At 66.8% G+C, this 25,360-nt stretch overlaps 3 protein-coding genes across 3 annotated transcripts; 1 reads left to right on the top strand and 2 right to left on the bottom strand.

The window, feature by feature from the left end:
• Nucleotides 1–251: 251 nt before the first annotated feature.
• Nucleotides 252–4,389, top strand: GPR37L1 (G protein-coupled receptor 37 like 1). The gene is made up of 2 exons (XM_036354503.1): nt 252–1,018; nt 3,132–4,389. Exons 1-2 carry the CDS (start codon nt 269–271, stop codon nt 3,963–3,965), a joined length of 1,584 nt encoding a protein of 527 aa, XP_036210396.1. The 5' UTR covers nt 252–268; the 3' UTR covers nt 3,966–4,389.
• Nucleotides 4,390–7,466: 3,077 nt separating this feature from the next.
• ARL8A (ADP ribosylation factor like GTPase 8A) lies at nt 7,467–14,501 on the bottom strand. The gene is made up of 7 exons (XM_036355119.1): nt 14,002–14,501; nt 10,333–10,413; nt 10,147–10,220; nt 9,575–9,668; nt 9,378–9,445; nt 9,112–9,182; nt 7,467–8,513 (listed from the first exon to the last, which is right to left on the bottom strand). Exons 1-7 carry the CDS (start codon nt 14,122–14,124, stop codon nt 8,464–8,466), a joined length of 561 nt encoding a protein of 186 aa, XP_036211012.1. The 5' UTR covers nt 14,125–14,501; the 3' UTR covers nt 7,467–8,463.
• A 789-nt stretch (nt 14,502–15,290) lies between these two features.
• On the bottom strand, nt 15,291–22,938 carry PTPN7 (protein tyrosine phosphatase non-receptor type 7). Its single transcript, XM_036355206.1, is given in 10 exon segments — nt 15,291–15,886; nt 16,151–16,264; nt 17,251–17,408; nt 17,885–17,995; nt 18,276–18,413; nt 19,371–19,447; nt 21,875–21,959; nt 22,223–22,406; nt 22,839–22,902; nt 22,905–22,938. Coding segments are annotated over 10 exon segments (1,044 nt in total). The 5' UTR covers nt 22,924–22,938; the 3' UTR covers nt 15,291–15,792.
• Between the last annotated feature and the right edge of the window lie 2,422 nt (nt 22,939–25,360).

The raw sequence follows: 25,360 nt of genomic DNA, 5'->3' as shown, positions 1-25,360 counted from the left end.
CAGCGAATGACAGCGACAGGCATAGCGGCTGCCTTAGCACTGTCTGCGGAGGTGGGGTCCCAGCTCCCCCAGGTCCTGTCCAGCTCCCGTGGCCGGAGCGGGTGGCTTCTGAGGGCTGCAGGGCTGACACGCTGTCCCCTGTGGGGCCTGGGAAGGAGTGTCCGCAGGGCAGCAAAGAGAGCTCTGTGTCCAGCAGAGGGCCCTGCCCAGCCCGTGGCCGGCGGGGCGGGCGGGAGGGAGCGGCTGGAGGCCACCGAGGAGGGTGGTGATGCCAGACGCCTACTGGGGGCGGACCGCGCGGCCAGCTGCCTCTCTCTGCTCCTCGGGCACCGGGTCCCCTGCCCTCACCTACTCTCCGGGGGATAGCTGCCTCTCGCTGTCGGCCATGCGGTGGCTGTGGCCACTGGCCGTCTTCCTCGCGGTGATGTCCTCGGCTGCGGGGCTGAGCGGCGTCCCTGGGGCCGCCCCCCGGCACCCCGGGAGGCTCCCGGCCGGGGCCCTGGACCAGAGGAGCCGGCCCAGGAGAGGCACTGAGGACGAGGAGGCCAGGGGGGTGCAGAAGTACGTGCCCGAGGCCTGGGCTGAGTTCCCCCGGCCCATCCGCCCTGCTGGCCCGCAGCCCACCGAGCCCCGGGCGGCCACCAGCCCCCGCCCGGATGACACCGGGGACGCCCCAGGCAGCGGGCCAGAGCCGGGGGGCCCTCCGACAGGGGTGCCCGGCCAGCGGCTGCAGATGCAGAACCCCCTGTACCCGGTGACCGAGAACTCCTACGGCGCCTACGCCATCCTGCTGCTGGCCCTGGTGGTGTTCGCCGTGGGCATCGTGGGCAACCTGGCAGTCATGTGCGTGGTGGGGCACAGCTACTACCTGAAGAGCGCCTGGAACGCCATCCTGGCCAGCCTGGCGCTCTGGGACTTCCTGGTCCTCTTCTTCTGCCTGCCCGTTGTCATCTTCAACGAGCTCTCCAAGCAGCGGCTGCTGGGGGACGCATCCTGCCGGGCCGTGCCCTTCTTGGAGGTGAGCGTCCGGGGGGCCACTAGCACTGGGAGGTGGGGGCTGGGCGGCTCTTGCGGGGGGGTAGTGGCCTGGGGTGCAGGGCAGCCGGGTGTCCCCCAAGGGAGCTGCTCAGGGCGGCTGTCCCTGCTCTGTATCCTGCGCTGCCCCCTGCCGTCTCTCCACCTCGGGCACCGCTCCCCCTCTCAGTCCTTAGGGTGTCTTTCTCTCCCGTGTGCCCGCCCCCTGCCGATGCCCAAACCCCGGGCGTGTGCCCTGACCGGGAATCAAACCTTGACCTCCCGGTTCATTGGTCAATGCTCAACCACTGAGCCACACCAGCCGGGCTCCATTGATTTTTAGAGACAGTAGAAGGGATGGTGGAAGAGAGAGACACACGTGGATGTGAGACACACATCTATTGGTGTGTTGCCTCCCCCACAAGCCCTGACCGGGGCCGAGGATCGAACCTGCAACCCAGGTACGCGTGTCCTTGACCGGGAATCAAACCCATGACCTTTGGGTGCGCGGGCCGATGCCCTAACCATTGAACAACACCAGCCAGGACTGAATGAATTCTTGAAGGATTAAGTGGTGCTTAGGAGAAAGTACTTAGAATGAGAAGAATTCAATGGATGCTGGTTTTTCCTGGGAGCGGCCTGGGGAGGGGGGCATACAGGTGGCTGGCTGGTCCCAGACAGCCCGGCCCTACCCCAGGGTGGGTCTCCGCACACCTGGGGGCTGCAGCCGGGAGGAGGGGCTCTGGTATGCGGAGACCCACCCTGACCCACCCTCCGGCCCGAGGCCTCTTCGCCACCCTCTACCCCTCTTGGAGGGCAGCGGTCACCCTTGGAGGAAGGGTGGTGGGTGGAAGTCCAGGACCAAATTCAAGGCCCCGGAACCCTTATCTGGGGGGGGGCGGGGGCGGTCTCAGGAATGACTCTAGAGAGAGCCTGTGAGAGGCAGGGGCGGAGAGAGCGGGCGAGGCCGCCTGCAGGGGGTCGGCACGGCTCACCCAGGACGCCCGGCGGCCATGCCAATCAGGGGGGGACCCGTCCCCGAGCTGGAGGGGCCGAGCGTGGCCGGAGGCATCGAGCGCGGTCCTGTGTGGTCCTTGTCCTCTGGCCGCTGGAAGCCCCGCGCCTTTCTTCTCCGGGGCACGCTCCCCGGCGGCCCTGGCGGCTTCCTCTTGGCTCTCAGGCGGTTTTCCTGTCGGCTCAGTGAGCGCCCACGGGGAGGGTGGCGAGTTCGCGACCCCTCGCGGCCAAGGCCGGCTGCTCCGGACACGGCCAGGGTGAGCGAGGGAGTGTGTGTTTGTGAGCGTGTGCGAGGCGTGTTCCCGGAGACCATGCGTTTGCAGGTAACGGGGGCAGAACCAAGACCTCGTCACCTGCAAAGACCAGGACTGCTGAGCCCCTGTGTGGCCACACTCACCCCCCGCTGCCCCCCCACCCCGTCCCCGTGGGGCCTCAGCTCTGCCCCCCAAGGTCTGGCCTGGCAAGCAGTTTCCTCTTCTTCTTCTTTTTTTTAAAATGTATTTTTATTTGTTTCAGAGAGGAAGGGAGAGGGAGAGAGAGAGAAACATCAAATGAGGAGAGAGGAGCATCGATCAGCTGCCTCCTGCACGACCCACACTGGGGATGGAGCCTGCAACCCGGGCCTGTGCCCCGACCAGGAATCGGACTTCGACCTCCTCGTTCCTGGGTCGGGTCGACGCTCAACCCCTGAGCCAGGCCGGGTGGGCGGGCGCAGTTCCCGGCTCTGAAGGTGGCTGGTTGTTGTGAGAACCTGATGACCGAGGGGAGGTGCCTGGCGAGTACGAAATGCTCCACGCAGCCCCGGCCGGTGTGGCCCAGTGGATAGAGCACTGGCCTCCGGACCAAAGGGTCCCGGGTTTGAATCCGGCCAAGGCCCCCTACCTCGGTTGCAGGCTCCTCCCCGGCCCGGGCCCTGGTCAGGGCTCGTGCAGGAGGCAACCCATCGATGTGTTTCTCTCACATCGATGCTTCTCTCTGTCTCTCCCTCTCTCTTCCACTCGCCCTAAAATCCAGTGGAGAAATATCCCCGGGGGGAGGATGAACAACAAAAAAAAACCCTGGCCTGACCGTGGCTTCCCTCTCCTCCCATCTCCGCCCAGGTCTCCTCTCTGGGGGTCACCACCTTCAGCCTCTGCGCCCTGGGCATCGACCGCTTCCACGCGGCCACCAGCACGCTGCCCAAGGTGCGGCCCGTCGAGCGGTGCCAGTCCATCCTGGCCAAGCTGGCCGTCATCTGGGTGGGCTCCATGACGCTGGCCGTGCCCGAGCTCCTGCTGTGGCAGCTGGCGCAGGAGCCCGCCCCGGCCCCCGCCGGCGGCACCGTGGACGCCTGCGTCATGCGCCCCTCGGCCGGCCTGCCCGAGTCCCTCTACTCGCTGGTGCTGACCTACCAGCACGCCCGCATGTGGTGGTCCTTCGGCTGCTACTTCTGCCTGCCCATCCTCTTCACCGTCACCTGCCAGCTGGTGACCTGGCGCGTGCGGGGCTGCCCCCCCGGGGGGCGGAGGCCCGCGGCGTGCCAGGCGGCGGCGGGCAAGCACGGGCAGTGCGAGAGCCAGCTCAACGCCACGGTGGTGGGGCTGACCGTGGTCTACGCCCTGTGCACGCTGCCCGAGAACGTCTGCAACCTCGTGCGGGCCTACCTGGCCGCCGAGCTGAGCCGCCAGACCCTGGGCCTGCTGGGCCTGGTCAACCAGTTCTCCGCCTTCTTCAAGGGCGCCGTGACGCCCGTGCTGCTGCTGTGCGTGTCGCGGCCGCTGGGCCGGGCCTTCCTGGACTGCTGCTGCTGCTGCTGCGAGGAGTGCGGGGGCCCCGCGGACGCCCCGGCCGCCCCCGGCGCGGACGGCAAGCTCAAGACGGAGATGTCCTCCTCCATCTACTTCCACAAGCCCAGGGAGTCGCCCCCGCTCCTGCCCCTGGGCACGCCCTGCTGAGGCCGGGCCCTCCCGGGAGGCCTGCGAGGGGCCAGGGGCAGCCTGGCCATTCGGCGTCTCTGTCCCCACGGGTCCGGCTTGGATGGCCCGGCCGCCTTGCTGTCCGGAGGGCGGACTGGGGACCTGGCGTGGAGGATCCGGGCGCCTCCCCACGCAGGGTTTTCCTGTCGCAGCCGGTGGCGGACTGTGATGCTTGTAGATCCTTAGAAACCGCCCCAAACTCTCAGTCCCCCCAGCTGGGAGCCTGAGCTCAGCTGGTCCCAGCCCCGCCCCTGCCAGGTGTGCCCTCCCTGAGCCCCCTCTCCGTGCCCCCACCCATCCCGGAATTGGGGGCTCTTTGGGGACCAGCCTGACTTGGCTCTTCTCTGGACCCGATTCGTCCCAACCTGGACCCTCCCTCCTCCCCCTCCTCCTCCTCCTCCTCCTCCTCCTCCTCCTCAGGACCCTGGGTTGCCCTGTCCCCACACCCCACACCCCTCGTTAGGTGAACCCTATAGAAGGCCTTTCTTAAAACACAATAAACGAGGTAGAACTAGCCCTGTACCCACTGGACTTCCTTCTGCCCATCCTGGGGGTGCTCAGGGGTGCCCGGGCCTTCCCAGGGTGGGCAGTGCCCCGTGGGGGACTCCCGGCCACCTGCCGCTTGACGGCTTTATTTTACTCATTTATTTTAAATGTGTTTTTATTGAGAGGGAGAGATAGAAGCATCCGTGATGAGAGAGAATCACGGACCGGCTGCCTCCTGCACGCCCCCCACTGGGGATCGAGCCTGCCACCCGGGCCTGTGCCCTGACCGGGAATCGAACCCTGACCTCCTGGTTCACAGGTCGACGCTCACCACTGAGCCACGCCGGCCGGGCTGGCCGAGGGCTTCAGAGGGGCAGGTGGATGGAGGGCGCTGAGCCGGGTTCCTGGGGAGTCAGAGGGCTGCCAGCTATGCCCCCCCGGAGCCCCACCCCCGCTCCCCTCTCCACAAAGCCCCCATTCGAGGGGCACCGGCAGCCGCCCTCCGTGAGCCCCGGGCGTCCAGCCGCTGCCTCTGAGAGCGCTTCTTGTTCCCCAGGAGGACAGCCTGCAGCTGCCTGCCCCCACCCCCCTTCCCATGGGGGCTCCACCCCCTGCCCCCCCACCGCCTGCCCCCGCAGCTCTTCCTGCTGGTCCTGCCCTGGGCATCCACTCCCTCGGGCGGGCGGCCTCGGCCCTGCGTGGGCCCAGAGAATTGGCACCAGGGACATCACAGGGGACCATCAGCCCAGCCACCGACCACTCCCGGCCCCAGGAGTCCAGCTGCCTTCAGAACCACAGAACCACCGGCAAGTCCGCCCTCCAGGCCCACCTAGAACGTGTGTCCTGGGGGCCCCGTGGGGAGGGGCAGGGTGCCCGGGGGCCCTGGGCGCCTTCGCCTCGGCCCGCCCCTCCCACACCCCTTGTCCTCAGCCCGCCCTGTCCCCAAACCTCCCCCCCTCCAGCTCCCTGGGATCTGAACAGCCTTGTTCTCCATCCCTGGCACCCACCCCCGGGAGGGAGGGAGGCCGTTGCTAGGCGACCCACCCATTCCTCTGAGGACCTGTTGCCGCAGCGATGGCAGCCCCAGCTTTGTCTGTGGAGACTTGGAGATGGGGGGGGGGGGAGGCAGGGGGCGATGGCAGGCCTGCGTTTCCTCCACGCCCCTCCCTGTCCTGGATGTGGGGGGCGGGGCGGGGGCCGGGGTGAACGGAGGTGAAGTCGGATCTGGGCAGAGCTGAGGATGGAGGGCAGGCGAGGGGAGGGGGACCCCTCCGCATCCTGTTTGGGGGCCTCTTCCACAAAGGACACCCTCTGCCTCTCCCTCGGGCTGGCCAGCTCCGGGCTGATGGGGCGGGCGGGGGGCTCCCCCAGGCTGTGCCCAGCCTCTGCCCCGCCTGCCAGCGCTGAGGCCTGCATAGCGGCCAGCAGGCCAGCGGGGCCTTGGGAACGGGCACTGTCCTGTTCCCCCCCCCAACCCCCTGGCTGGGGGACAATGTGGCCTTTGTTGCTCAGGGGTCCCCGACTGGGCATAGGGGTGGGCGGTGGCTGTGAGCTGGATGCTGACACTCACTGCCCAGGGCGGACGGCAGGAGAGCACCCTCAGGCCTGGGGTTGGGTGGGAGGGGGTCGACCCATGGACCCCCCACAGCTGGCAGGTGGGGGACCGTGCACTTGGCGCGCGGGGGGCGGGGAGATCGCCTCACTTCGGTCAGAGGACACAGTGGCTGAAAGTCTCAGCTCAGCTTTGCCATCAGAGTGGGGGACACCTCCTTCCCCAAACTGGTGGGACGAGAAGCACGGGGGACGGGGGGGGGGGGGGGGGGGGAGGTTACCCCGGCCCCTGCCTTCCCCTCGGGACTTCAGCTCTGCAGGGCTAGAGGCGGCCTGGCCTGGCGGCTGCTCACTCACGGGTGTGGGTGTGGGCAGGGCGCCCCCAAACGGGGCCACCCACACGGATACAGGCCCGTCCCCGCCCCAGGCCTCCCCGTGGTGCCATCAGCCTCTGCCCTGCAGGCCTCTGTCCGATCTCCAGCCCCAGGAAGGCAGGTCAGCCCCAAACAGCCCCTCCTGCTCCCAGGCTCCAGGCCAGGGCAGCGCCTGTCGCTGGATGGGGGACCCCAGCTTCAGCCTCCTCCTCAGACCCTTGAGCTGTTTACCAAACTGTCCCCAGACGTTCCCGGAACTCCTCCGGCCGTGGGAGCGTCCTCCCAGGCCGCCACCTCTGGACCAGCTCAGAGGACCCAGAGCCAGAGGCCTGGGGCGGGGAGGGGGGCGGAGCCAGGGAGGGCGTGGACGGCCGGGGCAGCTCAGAGCCCACAGGGCAGCCCCGGCCCAGAGCCCCGACCTGGAGGGCGGCCGGGTCAGGCTCAGGCTCTGGGAGCTCGTCTTCCTGCAGGGCCAGGTGAGGGAGCCCCACTTCCAGGGGGAGAAGGGGGGAGGCGGAACGGGGGAGAAGGGGGAGGCGGGACTTCCTGAGAAAGTGGGTCAAGATGGCTCAGGGTTTGGGTGAGCTGTGCCGGCTGCTGTGGGCGACCAGGAGGGGCACCGGGTCGGGGAGGGGGGACAACGGCTGGAGGTGGGCAGAGGGTGAGGGTCCTGCCCCTCCCAGCCCAGGAAGGAGGCCGCCAAGCTCTGCCCTGGGGACAGGCAGCCGGATCCAGCCGGGCCGTGGGGCGTGGGGCCCCACTCAGGCTGCGGGGGAGGTCACAGCCGGGCTGTGAGGACACCGAGGCCCCCGTTCCCCCCCACGACGCCCCAGGCTGTTCCTTAAACAGACCCAAGCTCCACTTGGCAGCTGCCAGCAGAGAGGAGGCGGGCGAGGGCGGGGCACCCGTGGGAGGCGCCCCGGGAAATGCCCTTGCGAGCCTGTGGGCACCCGCCTCCCTCTCTCCCTGTGGCAGTTGGTGGCCGTGTGTGTGTGTGTGTGTGTGTGTGTGTGTGTGTGTGTGTGGGGGGTGCTGGCGGCCCCCCCGGAAAAACAGCTGACACCTCACCCCCCAGCATAAAATGGCTAATTTATTCATGATGTTGTTAGGAGGCAAAAAAAAAAAAAATGTACAGTTACAAGAATCGTTCTCCAAACAGAGGTTAAACAGGAGCTGGAAAGTATAAAAAAAATAAAATAAAAAGGAGGAAGACCATCACTTTACAAATCATTAAATTAGAACCGATAAACACACACACAGCCCAGAGAGCCACCTCACCCCATGCTGAGTTCTCTCCTTGTGCGACTGTAAAAAAACCCGGAGAACAGAAAGCGAGGTGCCCGCGGGGGCGGGCGGGGGCCTGGGAGGGGCAGGGGCTGCGGCCGCAGGCGTGGGGTGCTGGGCCCCTGCCCCCGGGGCCTGGTGGTCTCGGGCAGCTGGCTGTGCCTGGGGCCCTAGGAGGCCGGGGGCAGAGAGGGCTGCCTCTGGGGGCTCCGTGGGCACGTGACATGCAGGCAGGGACCGCCCGGCTGGGAGGCGGGCGTGCACGGGGCGTGGGGCGGCCACCGGTGCCCAGGCTGGTACCTGCCCCTCCAGGCCGCCCCTCCCGGATCCCGCCTGGCGCCCCCGCAGCATCGAATGGTTGATTTTAGTCTTTGCTTAAATTAAAAAATTAAAATATATATACATATATATACTGTACACACAGGACAATAACAGAAGAGTGTTGAAGAGGGCGGGGGACAGGGGACGGGGGAGGGGGGGCTGGGGCCAGGGCTGCTGAGAGGGGGAAGCAGGGTGGGGGAGGGGGCAGGGGAGAGGGGACCGGTGAGGGGGAGATTAGGGGACCAGGGGGAGCGATTTATTTTACAATAAAAACAGGAGTTCAAACCTCAGCAGAACGGGACTCTGGGGTCCCCAGAGGGCCCCTCCCCACACCAGTGATGTGGGGCGGGCTTTGGGGGGACGCGGGGTGGGCTTGGGGGGGGGGACGACGCGGGGTGGGCGGGGAGCTCGGCCTCAGGTCTGGGTGGTGGGTCCCTGGTCCGAGGGTGGGGGCCGCCGTCTCAGCTCCTCCGCGACTTCGAGTGCTGGATAAGCCACTGTAGGGTAATGTCTGGGGGTGGGGGGTGGGAGGGTGGGGGGGGGAGAAGAGGAGGTGATGGGGCTTCCCCCTGGGGCACTGACGTCAGCCCAGGGCTCCCCAAACTGCAGCGAGGACCCACCCTCAGGGCATCGAAGCCCAGAGCCATCCAGCTCGGAAAGCCCCAGACAGGGGGCGTCGGGGTGGGTGCTGAGAGCCAGAGCAGGAGGGGGTGTGGGAAGCGCCCGCCCCCCCTGGGATGGTGCAGGTGGGAGGCCAGGCCGGGGGACGCAGACAGGGCAGGTAAGGGGCTCAGAGTGCGGCCTCGCCCGGTTGGCGTGGCTCAGCGTCCGGCGTGCGGGAGGCAGCCCAGTGATGACGTGTCTCTCTCCCTGATGTTCCTCCCTCTCCCTCTCTCTCTCTAAAAAATCAGTAAATACATGAAAAAGAAAAAAAGGAAAAAAGACTGCAGCTTCCGAAGGCCTGACCCCCACCCCCAGGAGAGTCGCCAAGCTCTGGGCTTCCAGGAAAGGGTGGGAGTGAGGGCTTGGGGGGCCAGGGCACGGAATCACCCAGGGGGGCCTCTCCCCTGCCCCCCCTTCCCCCCCACTGCCCCCCCAAACCCACGCACCGATGTTGTCCTTCTCTTTGCAGGAAATGGAGTAACAGCAGATCTCTCGGTCTTGGATGGCAGACAGATTCCTGGGGGGGGACACCAGAGATGAATGGGCCCTAGGCTGGGGGGTGGGGGTGGGGGGAGGGTGGGGGGAGATGGGGGGAGAGGCTGGCTCCAGGCGGGTGGGCTCTGCTGCCCCCGTGTGGCCACCCTGAGAACAGCAGCTCGCCGCTGGCTCCCCGGTGCCGGGGTGTGGGGAGCCGCGAGGTCACCTGACTCACATTTTCTCAATCAGCTCCTTCTCGTCCAGGGCTCCCGGGAGGTCTCGCTTGTTTCCCAGGACTAAGACCTACAGAGGAGGGAGGACGCGCCCAGGTCCAGGGGGGCTGTGGCCCGGCTTCTGCCCTCTGCCTGCCCCCTCCCCCCAACATGTCGCCCCATGTCCTCGGCCGCCCTGGGGCCCCGTGGGGAGGCTGACCGGGATCCCCTGCAGCTGGGGCTTGTCCAGCAGGTTGTGCAGCTCGTTCTTGGAGGCCTCGATCTTCTCCTGGTCGGCGGCGTCCACCATGTACCTGGGAGACGGGTGGGACAGCCCGGGACGTCAAGGGTGAGCGGGCGGGGCAGGAGCTGGGGCTCTGGTTCTAGGGGCCTGTGCGCCTGGGGCGGGGGGGTGGGGGGGGGCAGGGGGGTGCCGGGAATGTCTCCTGGGCTGATGGACATGAGACCTGCAGCACTCCCAGGCCTCTGAGCCTGGGCCCCGGGGGTCCGCTGTGAGCCTGGGCCCCGGGGGTCAGCTGTGAGCCTGGGGCCCTGAGGTCAGCCCTGAACCTGGGCCTTGGGGGTCAGCCGTGAGCCTGGGCCCTGGGGGACAGCTCTGAGCCTGGGCCCCGGGGGTCAGCCCTGAGCCTGGGCCCCGGGGGTCCGCCCTGAGCCTGGGCCTTGGGGGTCAGCCCTGAGCCTGGGCCCCGGGGGACAGCTCTGAGCCTGGGCCCTGCAGGTGGCCAGGCGGGGGAACAGGGGAACAGGGGTCGAGACCCCGCGGACACTCACACGATGGCGCTCACGCCCCGGCAGTAGCGCTCCCACATGCTGCGAAAGCGGGGCTGTCCCCCGATGTCCCAGAGCTGAGCGAGGAGGGGGGGCAGTGGTCTCAGCAGCCGACAGGCAACCAGACCCTCTTCGCCCCCCCCCCCCCCGCCCGGGCTCCCCCGCCCCCCGTCCTCCCTCCGCGCCCACCTTGATGGTCACGTTCCCCTTGGTGATCTTGCGCATGTTGAACCCGACCGTGGGGATCATGTCCTCGTTGAACTGTCCTGACTGGAGGGAAAGTGGGGGTTGGAAAAGGGGCAAAATCGACAGGACCCGCCCTCAGGGGCCTCCCAGCTGCGAGAAAATGACGGCGAGAGGTCAGAGGTCCCCCATCGTCCGCTGCAGGTGGTAGAGGTCACGGTTGGATTCCCAGTTGGGGCCCAGGCCCGGGTTGCAGGCTCGATCCCCAGTGTGGGGCGTGCAGGAGGCAGCGATCCATGATTCTCTCTCATCATTGATGTTTCTCTCTCCCTCTCCCTCTCCCTTCCTCTCTGGAATCAATAAAAATATATTTAAAAAAAAAAAGGAAAGAAACTAGAGGACCCATAGGCTCCCATGAAATTGAACGCCCCCCCCCCCCCCCCCGCCGCAGACGTTATTGTGAGCAAACGGGGTGCCAGTGCCACTGTGACCCTGCTAATTGGGGGCCCCCGTGAGGACTTCCTGTCCCTGGTCATGTCTCTCGGCTCACAAGCTCCTCACTGGAGACCAACTGCGGACCAAAAATATTACGGGGGGAACGTTCCAGAAACACACAATTCCTAAGTTTTAAATCGCGCGCCGTTCTGAGTAGCGTGATGACATCTCGCGCCAACCCCACGCTGTCCGGCCGTGAATCGGCCCTTTGTCCGGAGGCTCCACGCTGGGCCGCGTGCAGGACAATGAGACAGTCTGTAGCTTTTTCAGTTCGTGGTGATAATGGTTCTGTGTTGTTATTAGTCACTGTTTTCATCTCTTACTGAGCCTGGTTTTCAAAGTAAACTTTATCCCAGGTGTGTACGTGCAGGAAGAAGCTTGGTAAAGAGCCCTGGCCGGTGCGGCTCAGTGGATGGAGCGTCGGCCTGCAGACCCAAGGGTCCCGGGTTCGAGTCCGGTCAAGGGCACGTACCTCGGTTGCAGGCTCCTCCCTGGCCCGGCCCTGGTTGGGGCGCGTGCAGGAGGCAACCCGTCGATGTGTTTCTCTCACATCGATGTTTCTCTCTGTCTCTCCCTCTCTCTTCTGCTCTCCCTAAAAATCAACGGGAAGATGGCCTCGGGGGAGGATTGGGAAAAAAAAGAAAAAGAAAAAAGAAAGCTGGTGAAGATAGGGATCGGTGCTGCCTGCGGTTTCGGGTATCCATCGGGGTCTGGGGACCGCTGTGACCCTAAAGTCAGCTAGCCCAACTCTTGTCTGCACCGTGAAGCCCCTTGGGGTCGGCCCCCCTCTCCCAAAGTCCTCTGTGAGTCAGACATCCATCTTCCTGCGACGCCCACCCCCGTTCCTACACCTTCCCCCCCCCCCGGGGCACCCCACGGGGCACCTTTAAGTATTTGAGAACAGCCCTCTCCTCCCCCACAGGCGAAAACACCCCTCTGTTCCAGCATCCCATTTCAGACGAGTTTTAGGTTCACGGGTGCATTGTCTGTGATTTTTCCCCCAGCTCGCACCCAGGGGACGGAGGGAGAAAGTGGGTGGTGGGCTGGGGTCTGCTTCTGCATTTCTCCCTGAGGGGTGCTCTCCAGGGGACATGCACGGGGCGGACAGGGTGCCTGCGGGGCCCAAGGGCCCAAGTACCTGGAGAGACCCGACCCCGGAACTCCCCTGCAGCCCGTGGGGTGCTTTTCCCAGGGAGCCCCATTATTGATGGATTGATTGATTTAGTTTGTTAATCCTCATCCAAGGTTATTTTTGCATTGATTTTTAGAGCGCGCGGAAGGGATGGAGAGACAGAGAGAGAGAAACATCGATGTGAGAGAGAGACACATCAATTGGTTGCTTCCTGTATATGCCCCAACCAGGGCCAGGGATGCAGCCGGCAACCTCGGTACACATCCTTGACCAGGAATTGAACCCAGGACCCTGTAGTCCACAGGCCAACGCTCTACCCACTGAGCCACACCGGCCGGGGTGAGAAGCCCCTTTAAGGGGACACTCGCCTGCACGGTAGGGTGTGTGCGTTGAAGGACAGATTTCTTATCCAAAGGCGGAGCGTGGGCTGGGGACGGGGACGGTCTCTGTACGCCCCAGACACTCTCCACCCCAACAGTGCACCCGTGACTCGGGGTTCTGCCCCCCCCACCCACCCACCATGCCGCCCAGTCTCTGGGCAGGATGCTGGCCTAGAGGGGAACCTCCAGACCAGGAAACGGAACCACTGGGGTTCCCCGGAGTCCTGTCCGGGAACACCCTGGAGACCGAGGGGGACACCTAGCTTGGCCATGAGGGCGGCAGCAGCTTATTTCTCCTCTTGGCCGAACCCCCCTCTCGCCCAGACATCGCCGGGGTGCTAATGCCTAGAGGCCGGGCCATGCTGGCTCGGATCAGGGTCAGGCCCTGTGTCCTGCTCAAGGGCCCAGAGCCAGGTCAGTGCCCGCGGTGTCTGACTCCAGGGCCCCCGCCTGGGTAGACCGGAGGGCCCGAACCTTTGTGCCAAGAACCCCCGCGTGGGCCCGGCGATCCGCCCAGACACGGGGTCCCCGTCCCTCCCGCCGTCCTCGGGCCCTCGGCTCTCAGGCGACGGATGCCCCTTCCGGGACCTGCCAGGCAGGGTGGACCCAGGCTGGCCGGCCACACTGCTTTGCTGCTGACCCATCTCGTCAGCATTGCTGGCCCATCTCTGGCCAGCCCGCCATTCGCAGAATCCCCGGGTTGGGAGCTGGGGCGGGGTCCCTGGACCACGGCAGCCCAGCCCCGGCCTTCCCAGCTCCACGCCCGGCCCCATCAGCGGGGCTGGGAGGCCCAGGCCATGCAGGCCGCAGCCATGACTGCAGCCTTGTTCCTACCACAGAGCTCATCTTCCCCTTTTTCTCCAAGACGGAGACTTAACTCCTTCCCCGCCACGCCCGGGGCACCCGTCTCCGGGCACCCAGCTCCCGCTGGGCTACGGGAAGCCCTCAGGGCCACGGTCTCCCATGGTCTCCCACGGCCCCAGCGTGGGCAGTGCCCTCCAAGTCATCTCTGGTCCCGGCACCTCCTCCTGCAACTTCTGAGCCAGGCGGAGCCTCCAAACTCCCTTTAGGATGCGATGCCACCCTCCCCAGACCCCCGGGTGCCAGATGCCGCCGGTCCCAGCCCGGAGGGGGCCCTGGAGGAGGAGTCTGGCTCCAGCCTCCGGCCTCAGCTGACTCCACTACCCCCGGGGGTGGGGGGGGAGGCACCTTCCCTGCCCCTCCATAGCGCGGGGGCTTCCTCTCCTGGAGAGAAGGGGTTAAAGCCTCCGGGTGGGGCTGGCGGGGCCCAGGCCCCCTCCCTAGGCCCTGGGGCCTCCGGGTCAGCCACCCGCCGCCGCAGGCTGGGCGGGCACAGGCCTGGCGCTTTCGCCCCGTCATGCCCCCTGGCGCGGGGGCGGAGGGGCCAGGCGCGGCGGGCAGAGGATCCCTCCGGCCTGGTGAGCCCTTGGGCCCTCGGGCCGCGGGTCCCGGCACCAGGCCTGTCCCCGGTCCCCCGCCCCCGTCGGGCCGGCAGGGAGGGAGGGAGACGGGGCGCGCGCACCCGCCCGGGTCCCTCGGGGCTGTGCTAGGCCCCAGGCGCCCGGCCCGGCCAGGCGGGGACCTCGGCTCCCCCGGGCGCGGCGGGTGCAGACAGGCCCCGGCCGACCCCCCGCGCCCCGCACGCACCGCGATCACGTTGACGAAGGTGGTCTTGCCCGAGTACTGCAGCCCGACCAGCGTGAGCTCCATCTCCTCCTTCCAGAACAGCGCCTTGAACCAGTCCAGCAGCTTGTTGAACAAAGCGATCATGGTGGCTGCGCTGCTCGGCCGGGCGGCCGCGGTGCGCCGGGCTCGCGGGGGTGCGCCGGGCGGGCGGGCGGGCTCCGCGGGGCTGGGGCGCGGGGCGACTCGCGGCCGGATCGGCTCGCCGCTGGGTGTGGCCTCGGCGCCTCCTCCGCCGCCGCCGCCGCCGCCGCCGCCCCCTGCGCGCCGGGAGCTGAGCCGGGGCCGCGTCCTGCTCGCGCCCGAGCGCGCGCGCCGCTCGCCGTCGTCGCCGGAGCGGGGCCGGGGCGGGTGCGCGGGGCCCGCGGGCTCAGGGCTGGGCCTGGCCCGCGGCGGCGTCCGGGCCCCTGGGAGGAGCGACGATTCGTTGTATTTGTCCCCCTGGCCCGGCTGCCTGCGAGCCCGGCTGGCACCCTGTTCCTTCCTAAAGGGTGGGGGGCTGGGTGGGTGCGCTCCCCGGAAAACAGGAAGGCGTGTCCGGGGTGGAGAGGGCGGCTCACCCCCCCCCCCCCCCCCCGGGACGCGAAGGCCAGGCCTCCCGCTGGGAGAGAGAGGGTGGGAGGCTTTGTTCCCGGAATTCCCGCCTGTGGGCGTCTCTGGGCATCTGGGGGGGCCCCCAGTTCCCTCCCCTGGCGTGTGCCCAGCCGTGGGGAGCACCGTGTGGGGGACTTTGCCAGCCCCTCTTGTTTTGTTCATAATTTACGGGAACCACGTGTTTAGGAGCGTCTGGTCCAAAGTGAAATGGATGTTTAGAGGTTGATGCTGGCGTTTTACTAATATCACTTAGAACAACTCCCAGGGGAGGAGAGGGCCAGCTCCCCCGGAGCAGCTGGGGTGAGTGGGCAGTGAGCGAGGCAGGTCCACAAGCTGGGCCTGGGGGCGGGGTCCCCACACTTTCTCTCCTCCAGGGACTTCCCTCTGCGGCCTGCCCCGGGACACGTGGGGTGAGGAAGCGTCAGGCTCCTACGGGGAGAATTTGGACAAGGGCAGGGCCAGAAGTTCCTGTGTCTGGCGTCTTGGGGGGCTGGGGGGAGGGGCCAGGTGGAGGTGATCTTGCCACCCAGTAATTATTTTTATGAATATGTTTTTATTTTCTTAAAAAATATTTTTAAAAATTGATTTCATACAGGAAGGGAGAGGGAGAGAGAGAGAGAGAAACATCCATGATGAGAGAGAATCATGGATCGGCCGCCTCCTGCACGCCCCTCACTGGGGATGGAGCTCGCAACCCAGGCCTGTGCCCTGACCAGGAACGCAACCGTGACCTCCTGGGTCATAGGTCGACGCTCAACCCCCGAGCCACGCTGGCCGGCTGGATTGCTCTTCCTTAACGGCAGCAAAGCACAAATGCCCCTGTCATCCCCGCGGAGGCCGAGCTCCGGGCACCGGGCACCATCTGTCCCTCTCAGATCTGCTCGAATGCCAGCTCCCAGCCTCAAGTTCTGAGTCAAGGCAGGCTCCCCTGACGGCCACTGGGGGCCACTGGAGGAAGCAGAGGCGTGGCCGGTGGTGAAGACCTGGAGTCTGGCCATGGTCCTGGCTGATCAGAGTCCGGTGGCCACACATGCTCGCTGAGGGGGCACCCCTTCCCCAGGCCCAGCCGGGGGACACCCGGGTTTCAAGGCCCCCTTTCTCCTGACCCACCTTCCCGGGCCTGGGGAAGGGGGCGCCTGGGCTGGCGGAGGGCGCCGGGGGTCAGGGGCTGGGCTCCCCGGGCAGCTGGGCAGCGTACAGGGCCAGGGTGTGGTGCAGGAACTGGTACTGCTCCGAGGTCTGGATCATGCCCCCCCTGTGGGGACAAGCAGGGACCATGAGTCTCCTTCCCGTCGATCCTTCTTCTGCTTCTCTCCTTCCTGCTGCTCCTCAGACCTTCTCCCCCATGGGAGCCCCCTGCCCTTGCTCAGGGCTGAGCCTGGGGGAGGGGGTGCCAAGGAGGGGACGCCCCACACTGGCACCTGCTCTCACGGCAAGTGCTGGGTGGTCACGTGCCTACGAGCACTCTGACCCCGAGGCCACCTGGCGTCCTTGGCCCCCCGCGCCCCCGCACACCCACCTGTCCAGCCGCAGTTGGCACACGATGCCCAGAATGTCCACTTCCCCTCGGGCCTTCAGCTGTTGACAGCCTATGCGGGTGGCGATGAAGCAGCCGGTGCGGCCAATCCCTGCACTGGATGAAGCCAGGGAGGGGGCGGGGGGTCACAGGTGACTGGGGACGTGGGGGCCGGGACCCCCAAACTGACCCACTCTACGGGAGGGGGGGACGCGGGGCGGGGCAGGGGCCAAGCCGGGGCAGGCAGGAGCCGGCCCTGGACCAGTTACGTTTCCGACTGGCCTCGCTCGAAGCCTCTAAGGCCGCCCTCCGGGCCCGGTGGACGCCTGATGAGCTGTTGACAGCGGTTTCCAACGGCCGGACGGTGCCCACGCCCGCCTTGCTGACCCCAGGCCGCCTTATCGGAACAGGACTTCCTCCCGCAGACTCCCCACAGCGGTCACCCGGCCCCACTCCCGCCTCGGGCCACTCCACGGCTCTCTCTCTTGCCCTTCCTCCTTAGGAATTCTTCCCAGGTCCCGGGGCCACCTGTGTGTGCAGGGTGGGGTGGGGGGGCACGAGCCCCCCGCCTGTCCCTCGGCCTCAGTGCTCAGCGTTCTTTCTTCAGGAAACGGACCCCCGGATGGTGTCCTGGCTTTAAGCCTGTCCCCTGCACGGCCTGCGCTCCCCCCCAATCCACCGTTTACTTTGTAGCCAAAGGAATTCTTTTAAATGGCAAATCCGAGTGTCTTAGCCGGTCCAGCGAGGGCCCCTCATCCTCTGGTTTTCCAGCATCTTCTCTTATTAAACCCCCTACCCTCCCCCACCCCCATGACCTCCAGGCCCCCTGGCCTCTAACCACTTGCAGCAATGCATCAATGTGAATAGCTCATCTCGTCTCTGGGCCTTTGCACATGCTGTTCCACCTGCCTGGACCAGGCCCCCTTCCCCTCGTCACCTCTCAGGTGTTAGCGTAGCTCAGATTGCCTTTGTCCAGGGAAACCTTCTCTGGCCAATGTCTGGGTTGGGCTGGGTGGGGGGCGGGGCCAGGTACCTGCTGTGGGGGTGGGGCCAGGTGCCTGCAGTGGGGGGCGGGCCAGGCGCCTGTGGGGCGGGCCAGGTACCTGCAGTGGACCAGGATGGGCCCGGAGCTGGCGGTCACCTCTGGGCTCTCCTCCACCTCGGCCACCAGGCGCAGCAGTGGTGCGGCCGACTCCGGGGTCTGGTGGTCAGGCCAGGCCGAGAAGAGGATGTGCTTCACCGACCGGCACTCGTCCTGGTGCTGGCGTGGGGACAAGGGCGGGGCCCGGGGTCAGGGGAGGACTCGGCTGCCTTCTTCCCTGGTGCCAGGGCGGGCAAGGCCGAATGACCCCAGGGTGGTCATGGACCCCCAGCCGGAGGGCCAGCTCTCTTCCTGCCCATCACACTCCTTCCCGCGGGGAAGGGACACCGGCGGGCGTGGCTCAGGGGCTGAGTGCCGACCTATGAACCAGGAGGTCAGGGTTTGATTCCCGGTCAGGGCACAGGCCCGGGTTTCAGTCTCCATCCCCAGTGGGGGGCATGCAGGAGGCAGCCGATTCGCGATTCTCTCTCATCATGGATGCTTCTCTCTCCCCCTCTCCCTTCCTCTCTGAGATCAATAAAATCTATTATAAAAAAGAGAAAGGCTTGATGAGCAATCCTGGGCTCCCAGGGGAGGCTGGCCCCAGCCCCTGAGCAGCTAGGACGGCCGGGCTGCCCGGTGGGCCCGGCCTGTACCTGGACCGTGAGCTGCCGCACGGTGTATTCCGGGAGCTCCCTCTCCTCTCGGACGCGGATCCGGAAGGGCCCGTAGGTGTCCTCGTCCGTGGGCCAGTAGTGGACACATTTCTAAGAGAGAGGGGGCTGGGAGTCAGAGGAGGAGGGGCTGTCATCGGGGGCAGGGCCAGGGCAGCAGACAGGGGAGTGGGTGCCCTCCCCACCCCCACCCGCCCTCCTCCCACCCTCCCCTGCAGATGAGATGCTCACCCAGCTCCACGGGGTGCATCTCAGGGACTCTGAGTCGGGCACGCTGGGCCTGCCGACATGTGCTCTCGGCCCCCAGGGGGGTTCTGAGCTGCCCCGAGTCGGGGTGTGTGTGTGGGGGTGTGGACGGGGGCTCTGCTCCTACCTCCTTGGCCTCGCGGAGCTGGGTGAGCATGACAATGAGCGGCACTTCCTCCTGCCACACCATCTCCCAGAAGTCCGCCACGGTGTTGGGCATGGGGCCCTGGGTCGCAATGTAGACCTTTTCCTGCCCATTGTAGCCCTGGCGGGGGGAGAGGGGCACAGGGGGAGGCTGAGGAACAGCGAGAGGAGACTCCGGGGACCCACGCTCTGCAGGTCCTAGGATCAGGCTGAAGCAGTAAGCGTGCACATGCAGACACGTGCACACACAGGCACGCATGCACACACAGACACATGTGCACACAGAGACACATATGCACATGCAGACACAGCTGTACACACAGACACGCATGCCCACACAGACACACATGCACACACAGACACATGCACAAATGCACACACCAGAAGCACACGGTGGGAAGGACGTGGGTTCTGGAGTGAGGACCATCTGGGTGCCACCCCTGTCCAGCTGCTGGCTGGCTGTGCCACCACCAGCAAGCGACGGGCTTCCGTGAGCCTCAGTCTCCCCATCTGTGAATTGGGCATCACCCCGGCCTTGCAGGAACACAGTGCAGGTCAGACTCACAGTTACCGCAGGACCAGCGCACATGAGGCCTCTTTAAACCCTTGGCTCCCCCCCTCCCCCCCGCATTCTCCCCGCACAAGACACGAAACTACGCCTCGACATTCGTGGGGTGAACGTTCCCCTTTGCATCTCGCTCCCGTGCACTTAGGAGCGAGACGAAGCAGCGTCTGGCCAGCCCTCCTTTCTCTGAGCGGGACCTCGGTCCACCTGGCTCACCTGCCGGCAGGTGGGGATCCAGTTCCCCAGGGTCCCAGCCTCACCTGTCCACCTCCCTGCACCTGCTGAGCCCTGTCCTACCGCTTCAGGCCCCTAGAGGGCGCTACTGCAAGGCCGTGATGGAGAGAGGGGAAGGGGGAGAGGGGAGACCTCGGCTGTGTTCTGGGGGGTGTTGTGGGGACATCAGTACCTGGGCCGGCCCGGCAGGACGGCCGTGGGTCTGAGCCGGAAGCCTCCGGCCCCCACGGGAGGAACCCCCACCCCAGCCCCCACCCGTCCGTCCGGCCGGCCACTCACTCGGATGTAGTTGGCGTTGATGTAGTCCCCATCCTCTTGGCTCCGAGCCCGGCCGAGACACACGCGGCTCTGGGGATCTGGGGAGTCAAGAGGCCAGGGGCCGGAGGTCAGAGGCCACACGGTGACCTGGGAACCCCGCCTCCAGCAGGCCCGGAGGGAGGAGAGGCCCTGTGGTTAGAGCCTCGCCCCGTGCGTGCGGAACTAGCGACGTATTTTCTGCGTCAACATTGGGAGCCACGGCGTGTGGTTCAGAGCAGGAGAGGGGCAGGGGCAGGGCCGCCATCGGGGGGAGGTTAGCGGGTGTGGGCTGGGCTGGCGAGGAAGGAGGGATGCATGTCCCCGTGACCCCGAGTCCTGAAGGTCGGGTGGGTGGAGGGCAGGGTCGTATCCCAGGGACTGAAGAGATGCTGTAGAGGAGGAAGCTTTTCTGCCTTTGTTGTTGTTAATCCTCACCCGAGGATATTTCCCATCGATTTTAGGGAGAGAGAGGGAGAGACGGAGAAACATCAGCACGAGGGCCCCGCCGGGAGGAGCCTGCGAGGAAGGTACGTGCCCTTGACCGGAATCGAACCCGGCTGACCTGCGACCCGCTTCCCACGGAGCCCAGCGGGCTGGGGCCCGAGGACATTTCCCCGTCGATTTCTAGACAGAGTAGCAGGGAGGGGGAGACGCAGAGAGGAGCCTCGACGTGAGGGACACGGCGATCGGGTGCCTCCCGCGTGTGCCCCTGACCAGGGCCGGGGACCCAGCCTGCCACCCACCTACAGGCCTCGCCCCTCAGAGTCGGGCCCCCTCTCTGCTCCTGGAAGTGAGTGAATGAAGCCAAAGCTTCCTCGACCCGGCACAGGGCTCTGCAGACCTCGGCTCTGCCCCTCGCGCTGGGCAGGCCCTGGGGGACCAGGTCTGCCTCCGAGGGCCTCGGCTCCGCCCTCCGGGGAGCAGGGGTCAGCCCTCGGGGGCTAGGACCACCCGTGGGGATGAGATTTTCCTCTTCTGGCCTTGACTCAACTCCTCAGGGCCACGCTCGACCTTCTGGCCTGGGCTCAGCTGTGAGGGGCTTGGCTAGGCTGTGCTCTCGGGGGCGAGGCTTGGCCCTTGGGGGCCTATCTAGGCTCTTTGGGGTTCGCTCGGCTTTTGGGGCCTATGCTCGGTTCTTCGGGGACCCTCCCGTCCTTGGGCCGACCCTCTATCCCTGGAGCCAAACCGGCCGGGGCTGCAGGGAGCTTTCCTGGGGGCGGATATGGGATTCCGGTGAGTGAGCCGCCTACAATCACCGGGAGGTGAGTGGGTGTCAGCCCATCCTCCGAGGCCCAGGGCGTTCCCAGCGCCCGTCCCAGTGGGATGCGGAGACCAGCTCCCGAGGAAGGGAGGGCACACGGCTCCCCCAGTGCCCGCCTGGCTCTGGGCTGAGGGTATGCGGGGGCAGGGGGGGGGGGCGCGCGAGCGTCTCAGGCAGAGGGACAGCCCCTCTGTGGTTGAGGGTTGGGTACAATCAGGGCAGAACAGGGCTGCTGCCTGGCCCCCCGCCAGGCGGGCAGGGCTGGGCCCCTGGGAGACGAGGACCGGCAGGCGCTGGGCCGGGGCCCCCAGGACTGGGTGTTGCCGGGTTCGCGGGGTACGCGGGCCGGATAAGGCTGCTCAGAGGGGTGGGGCGGGAGGGAGCGTCTCCATGGCCTCATGGCCACAGGCCTCCTGCTGCCTCTGAAAGGGAGCGGCTGTGGGTCCCAGGCCGGTCCAGCTCCCAGCCCTCCCCCCGTGACCTCCATCTCCTTCTGGGTCACTGTGCCCCCAGCTCCAACTCCGAGTCCCCAGGCCCCGCTCTGGGCGCCCCTGATGGTACCTCCCCCCGCCCCCACCGGAGGCCTCGGCTGGGGTCCCCCACGTGGGAGGAAGAGCTGGAAGGAGGTTTGGGGCCACTGGGATTTGGTGACCAAGGGCGACATCGGCAGTGTCTCTGTGACTCGGTTTCCCCATTTGTAAAAGAGGGACCAGGCCCTAGCCGGTGTGGCTCAGTGGATAGAGCATCAGCCTGCAGACTGAAGGGTCCTGGGTTCGATTCCCGGTCAGGGCACATGCCCGGGTTGTGGGCTCGATCCCCAGTAGGGACCGTGCAGGAGGCAGCCGATCGGTGATTCTCTCTCCTCATGGATGTTTCTCTCTCTCCCCCTCCCTTCCTCTCTCTGAAATCAACAAAAATATATTTAAAAAATAAAATCGGGATCATCATACTGTACCACCAACATCGGGGGTCGTTTAGAGGGACTCGGCGGGGAGCAGGGTCCCCCGGGAGCTCCCCATGTGGGATATGGACTCTTGCCGATGCTGGTGTGGCTGTGGGTCGCGCCCTCCCCCAGCCGTGCGGCGTTGGGGTGTCTGCTGAGAGCAGAGGCCCCGTGTGTGTCGCTGCCTCTTCCTGGGCTGAGCCGTGCGTCCCGCCTTCTGGACTCGCTGGCCCCCGGGGACCGCGTCCCCGCCCCCTTGCTCCCCGCGGCCACCATCCTTACTTGGCAAGATGGTCTTGTATCGGTCCTTGGAGGCGTGCCCGGGGACATCCAGCTCTTCGGGGTTGACAAAGTTCGGGGGGATCTTCTGGCGGGGGACGGGGGAGACACCAATGAATGGCCGGCACCCCTGCCCAGCCCCAGTCCCCTGCCCCCTTTTCTGGGGGAGCTGGGCCCTGGCTGCCTGGCCCCTCCTGGCAGCCCCATGCAGGCCTGGGTGGGTGGAGGGCAGAGGAGGACTGTGGCGCCACCTCCTTCCTGGAGCCCCGGGGTCCCCTTCCCTATGGGCCCCGAGAGGAGGCCCCCCAACCTCCTGCCGTCCCCAGGGCGGGGTGACCCCCGAGTCCTTACCAAGAACTCCTCTTCCAGCTGCTGGGGGCTGGGGGGCTGGTGCTGCAGGGCCCAGCGGGTGAGGGGGTGCCCAGCCGTGCGCAGGAAGTGCAGGGTGACCTCTCGAGGGGTGTTCACGGAGCAGATGGGCTCCACAGCGCCCAGGGACCGCACGTCCAGCACCAGGGCCACGCTGGAGCCCCGCCTGCGGGCACAGACGCGGGGCCTGGTGAGCCCGTGACGGACGACGGCTCCGCTTGCCGTCGTCCCTGTCACCCGGCCCCTCCCGTCTCCCCCGACCTGGGGCCCAGCGGGTTCCAGGGCTGCGGCCCCTTCTCAGCTCCGCTCCCCAGAGCAGAGTGGCCGTGAGTGACCCCAGCTGCTCACTCCGGCCGCCCACCTGTCCCCCGCCCACCGGGTCCCTGGGGACCTGCATCCCGACCTGGGACAAGGACAAGGTGGACATGAAACTGCCCCAGACATGACAGGCAGACGACATGCAAACGAGGCCCTTGGGTTTCCTTTCCAGACTGTGGTCTGGGCTCAGCTCTCAGGGCTGGAGAGGGGACTAGAGGGGACAGGGGGCCAAGTGGGGGGCTCGGGGCCAGGAAGGTCCCTCCCCTGGGGAGCGTCTCACCTCTCCTGCAGTCGCACGTGCTTCTTGGCTGGCGCTTGGGCGGGCGGAGGCTGGGTCATGGCTGCCCCCCACGGGTCTGGACCATGCTGGGCGGGTGCCGGGCCGGGGCAGGCTCACTCGGCCATGAGGTTCGCCTGCAAGACAGAGCCCTGGGCTGCTGACTGTCGGCCTGGGGGGCAGGAAAGGGACCCCCGGCCCAGGCTGCCTTCCCCCCTCAGCCTCCTGTTTTCCCTGGCGTGTGCGTGCGTGTGTGCGTGTGTGCGTGTGTGCGTATGTGTGCGTGTCACTGTCACCGTGGGAAGCCAGGTTCTCCACGGGGCCCCGGGGCAGCCGGCAGCCTGGGGTGAGAGGAAGGGCGAGAGGAGAGAAGAGATTGTGGGCGAAGATAGAAAAGGATCCAGGAGGGGCCGAGCCGAGTGGGCGGAGGGACTGCCCGAGACCAAAGTTCAGGGGCCCCAGGCCGGGGCCCAGGTGAGGGGGGCCCGGAGGAAATTCCAAGTGGCTGTTGCGTGTGGAAGGGCGGGGACCGCACGCAGCCGCCACCTGTCAGCCCAGCCGAGCCCCCGTGAGGCCTCCTCTCTGAGTGGCAGCCTGAGGCCGCGTGCAGCCGGGGGCACCCAGGGGAGCCCCTGGCGAGACCCTCTCCTGACTGCGAGCAGCCTCCTCTCACCCCCAGTCCATCCTGGCTTTGGGGGTCTCGTCCAAGGAGGGAGATTTGGGGGTGTTCCTTCCTCCTCGGCCCATCCCCCCAGCTCCCCAACCGTCACAGGAAATGGCCTCACCGAGCCGACCTCAAATGGTGCAGCCGGGGCTGGGGCAGGAGAGGGGCATGGAGGTCTGGTGCCACCTCCTCTTGGGGGGCAGTCCCCGTGCTCTAGGGCCAGGGTCATGACTTCTGAGGTGTGTGTGTGGGGGGGGGAAGGGGATGGGGGGCTTAGAGTCCCTAAGGCCACAGGGGCCGGGGCGAGGAGGGCAGAGCAGCCCGTGCAGGTGTGAGGGGTGCAAAGGGGCTCCTTAGCTCTGCTCCCCCTGCATCCCCCATCCTCCCGCTGCGGGGACCCCGGCTAGATCTGCACCCGTCTGCCCGCCGGGCCCGGGGCACCCAGCGCGACCTCCTCCGAGACCCCCGCCTGTCTCCCTGGGGTGCCCGCCGTCCGCGGGGCTACAGACCGCCTCCTCCCCTCTTGCCGGACTCACCAACGCAGCTGTGCCCCTCAGGCTGCCTCTGGACAGCTGTCTGTCTGTCTGTCGGTCTGTCTTTGAGGCGAAGGAAGCTTCAGGAAGCCAGCTTCCTCCCTCCGCCCCTCCTCGCTGCCACCCACGCACACCCAGCTGCCTGCTGCCCTCTTGCCGCCGCCAGGGGTCGGTGCCTCCTGCCGGGGCCCTGGGACAGGCGGGCAGCGTCCCCCAACCTCTGCCCTGGGGCTGGACGGGAGCCGGACATCCCTGACCCTCCCAGCTGCCCCACTCCAAACCCCTTCCCTGGGCCGTTCCTCCACCGGCCGGTCAGGTCCAGCCTCCGCCTGCTCGCTGGGCAGAGCGAGCGGACCCCAGGTGGCGGCTGCTCCATGTCCCGGGCCCGAGCCTGACGTCCACGTCTCTGCTTTGGCCTCGGAGCCCTGGCCTGGCCGCACTGGCCCCTCTCGGAGTGGGGAGTTCATGGTCAGGCACAGGCTGGGTCTTCCCAGAGCAGAGGTGATGGGCCCGAGGGGCCCAGGCCGGGCCCCAAGGGTCACCCCAGGCCCCAAGCCACACCCCAGCTCCCAGCTGCCTCTGGTCGGAGATGGGCCAGCCACTGGGAGACAGAGATGGCAGAGGTAGCAGAGACAGCTTATACGGGGGACTTGGGGGGCCTTTGCAGCCCCCAGCCCCCTCCAGGCCTCCTCCCAGAACTCTGACATCTACTCAGAAGGCTTATAGCCCGGCCGGCGTGGCTCAGTGGCCGAACGTGGACCTATGAACCAGGAGGTCACGGTTCGATTCCCGGTCAAGGCACATGCCTGGGTTGCAGGCTCGATCCCCAGTGTGGGGCATGCAGGAGGCAGCCGGTCCATGATTCTCTCTCCCTCTCCCTGTCCCTTCCCTCCCTCCCTCGTTCATGCTCCTCTGGGGGTGGTTTCCCCCAAAGGAGCTGATCAGAGCTGGGCAGTAGTTGGTACCTGAGATGGGGGTGGGGGCAGGACCACCTGGATACCTGTGGGAGGCACCCTGAACCTGGCCTCTGCCTCAACTGCCCCCAAACCTGCCCATCCCTAGTGGGGCCCTGAGGTCAGAGGCGGGCAGGGGGCTGGAAGGAGGGCAGCCCCTCTGGGCCACGCTGGTGGTTGTTGCCGAGAACGGAAGCTCGGGGCGCACAGGGCGGGAGGAGGAAGCAGCCAGCCTCCCCCGCGGGCTGAGGGCGGCCGTGCCCCGGTTTCCACGGCCGAGCCCCGAGGGCTGTGAGCTCCCTCCCCTCACCAGGCTGGTCCCACAGCAGTCGGAGGGGCTGGAAGCTGAGCTCCTGGGCAGAGAGCCAGGTGGCG

This window comes from Myotis myotis, unplaced genomic scaffold (assembly GCF_014108235.1).
Source record: "Myotis myotis isolate mMyoMyo1 unplaced genomic scaffold, mMyoMyo1.p scaffold_m19_p_21, whole genome shotgun sequence".
In the NCBI taxonomy this organism is placed as follows: domain Eukaryota; kingdom Metazoa; phylum Chordata; class Mammalia; order Chiroptera; family Vespertilionidae; genus Myotis; species Myotis myotis.
The sequence above is the reverse complement of the archived record's forward strand: the minus strand, read 5'-3'. Positions and strand labels throughout refer to the sequence as shown.

Coding starts and splice junctions, on each gene's coding strand:
- GPR37L1 (XM_036354503.1), top strand. CDS start 269: ATGCCAGACGCCTACTGGGGGCGGACCGCGCGGCCAGCTGCCTCTCTC. Junction 1,019..3,131: donor GGGCCGTGCCCTTCTTGGAG/GTGAGCGTCCGG, acceptor ATCTCCGCCCAG/GTCTCCTCTCTGGGGGTCAC.
- ARL8A (XM_036355119.1), bottom strand. CDS start 14,124: ATGATCGCTTTGTTCAACAAGCTGCTGGACTGGTTCAAGGCGCTGTTC. Junction 9,669..10,146: donor CGGGGCGTGAGCGCCATCGT/GTGAGTGTCCGC, acceptor CCCGTCTCCCAG/GTACATGGTGGACGCCGCCG. Junction 9,446..9,574: donor CCCAGCTGCAGGGGATCCCG/GTCAGCCTCCCC, acceptor CCTCCTCTGTAG/GTCTTAGTCCTGGGAAACAA.